The 688-nt window shown below is 57.0% G+C and overlaps 1 protein-coding gene across 1 annotated transcript in view; it reads left to right on the top strand.

Moving 5' to 3' along the window:
* Positions 1–417: 417 nt before the first annotated feature.
* The window catches only part of LOC104278337 (guanine nucleotide-binding protein G(i) subunit alpha-2-like), a gene marked incomplete at both ends in the record, with an annotated part of 5,372 nt that continues 5,101 nt past the window's right edge, over positions 418–688 (top strand). The window contains one exon of the mRNA XM_009875280.1: positions 418–506. Coding sequence (XP_009873582.1) covers positions 418–506 — 89 coding nt within the window. The remainder of the gene's footprint in view (positions 507–688) is intronic.

Raw genomic sequence — 688 nt, 5'->3', positions numbered from 1 at the left:
CGGTGCAGGGGACAGGCAGGACCCCCCCATGACACTGGGCACAGCGCCACTCCTGCTTGCAGCACCTGCCTGCAGGTGTTCCTTTGCTGTTTGCCAGCTCTGGCAACTAAGTTGTCTGCTGGATGGTTTGAAGCTTCAGTCTCTGATGGGGAGGAGACGCAAACGAAATTATCCCTACCCCAAAACAGAGCAATTCCCTCTTCCCTGCTGCTGGAAACCAACAACTCCCCAAGGTTTTGGTGCTGGGAGAAGCCAGAGCCGCCACCAGCACTTGAAGGCACCTGGAACATCCGTCCTGTGCAGCTGCGCTGCCAGCAGCTCCCAGCACCGCCATCAGACCTGCAGCGTCGCCCGTGGCTGTGGAAGTTGGGGTCTTCCCAGCTCAACCACCTGCCCGCCAGAGCTGGGATGCTCTAGGACAGAATACAGGACTGGCAGCAGGCACATTCAAATTTTAAGGGATTTGCCACATTCAAATCCCTTAATTCCTGATCTTCCTTTGGACAGTTGGGGAAGAAAAAAAGATTTCCTGAAACACTGGGCGCTGTGAAGGTGCCTGGGGCAGGGGAAGGAGCTGTTGGGTTGATTGTATCGATCCCCAGCAGTTTTAGCCCAAACTTTGGGGTGAGGATGCTCCCTTGCACCCACCTGGGCTGACTGTCCCCGGGGTGCAGGCAGCCGCCCGTGT

Source organism: Apaloderma vittatum, unplaced genomic scaffold, assembly GCF_000703405.1.
Source record: "Apaloderma vittatum isolate BGI_N311 unplaced genomic scaffold, ASM70340v1 scaffold26638, whole genome shotgun sequence".
Taxonomy (NCBI): Eukaryota; Metazoa; Chordata; class Aves; order Trogoniformes; family Trogonidae; genus Apaloderma; species Apaloderma vittatum.
Note: the sequence above shows the minus strand (reverse complement) of the source record. Positions and strands in the feature narration are given on the sequence as shown.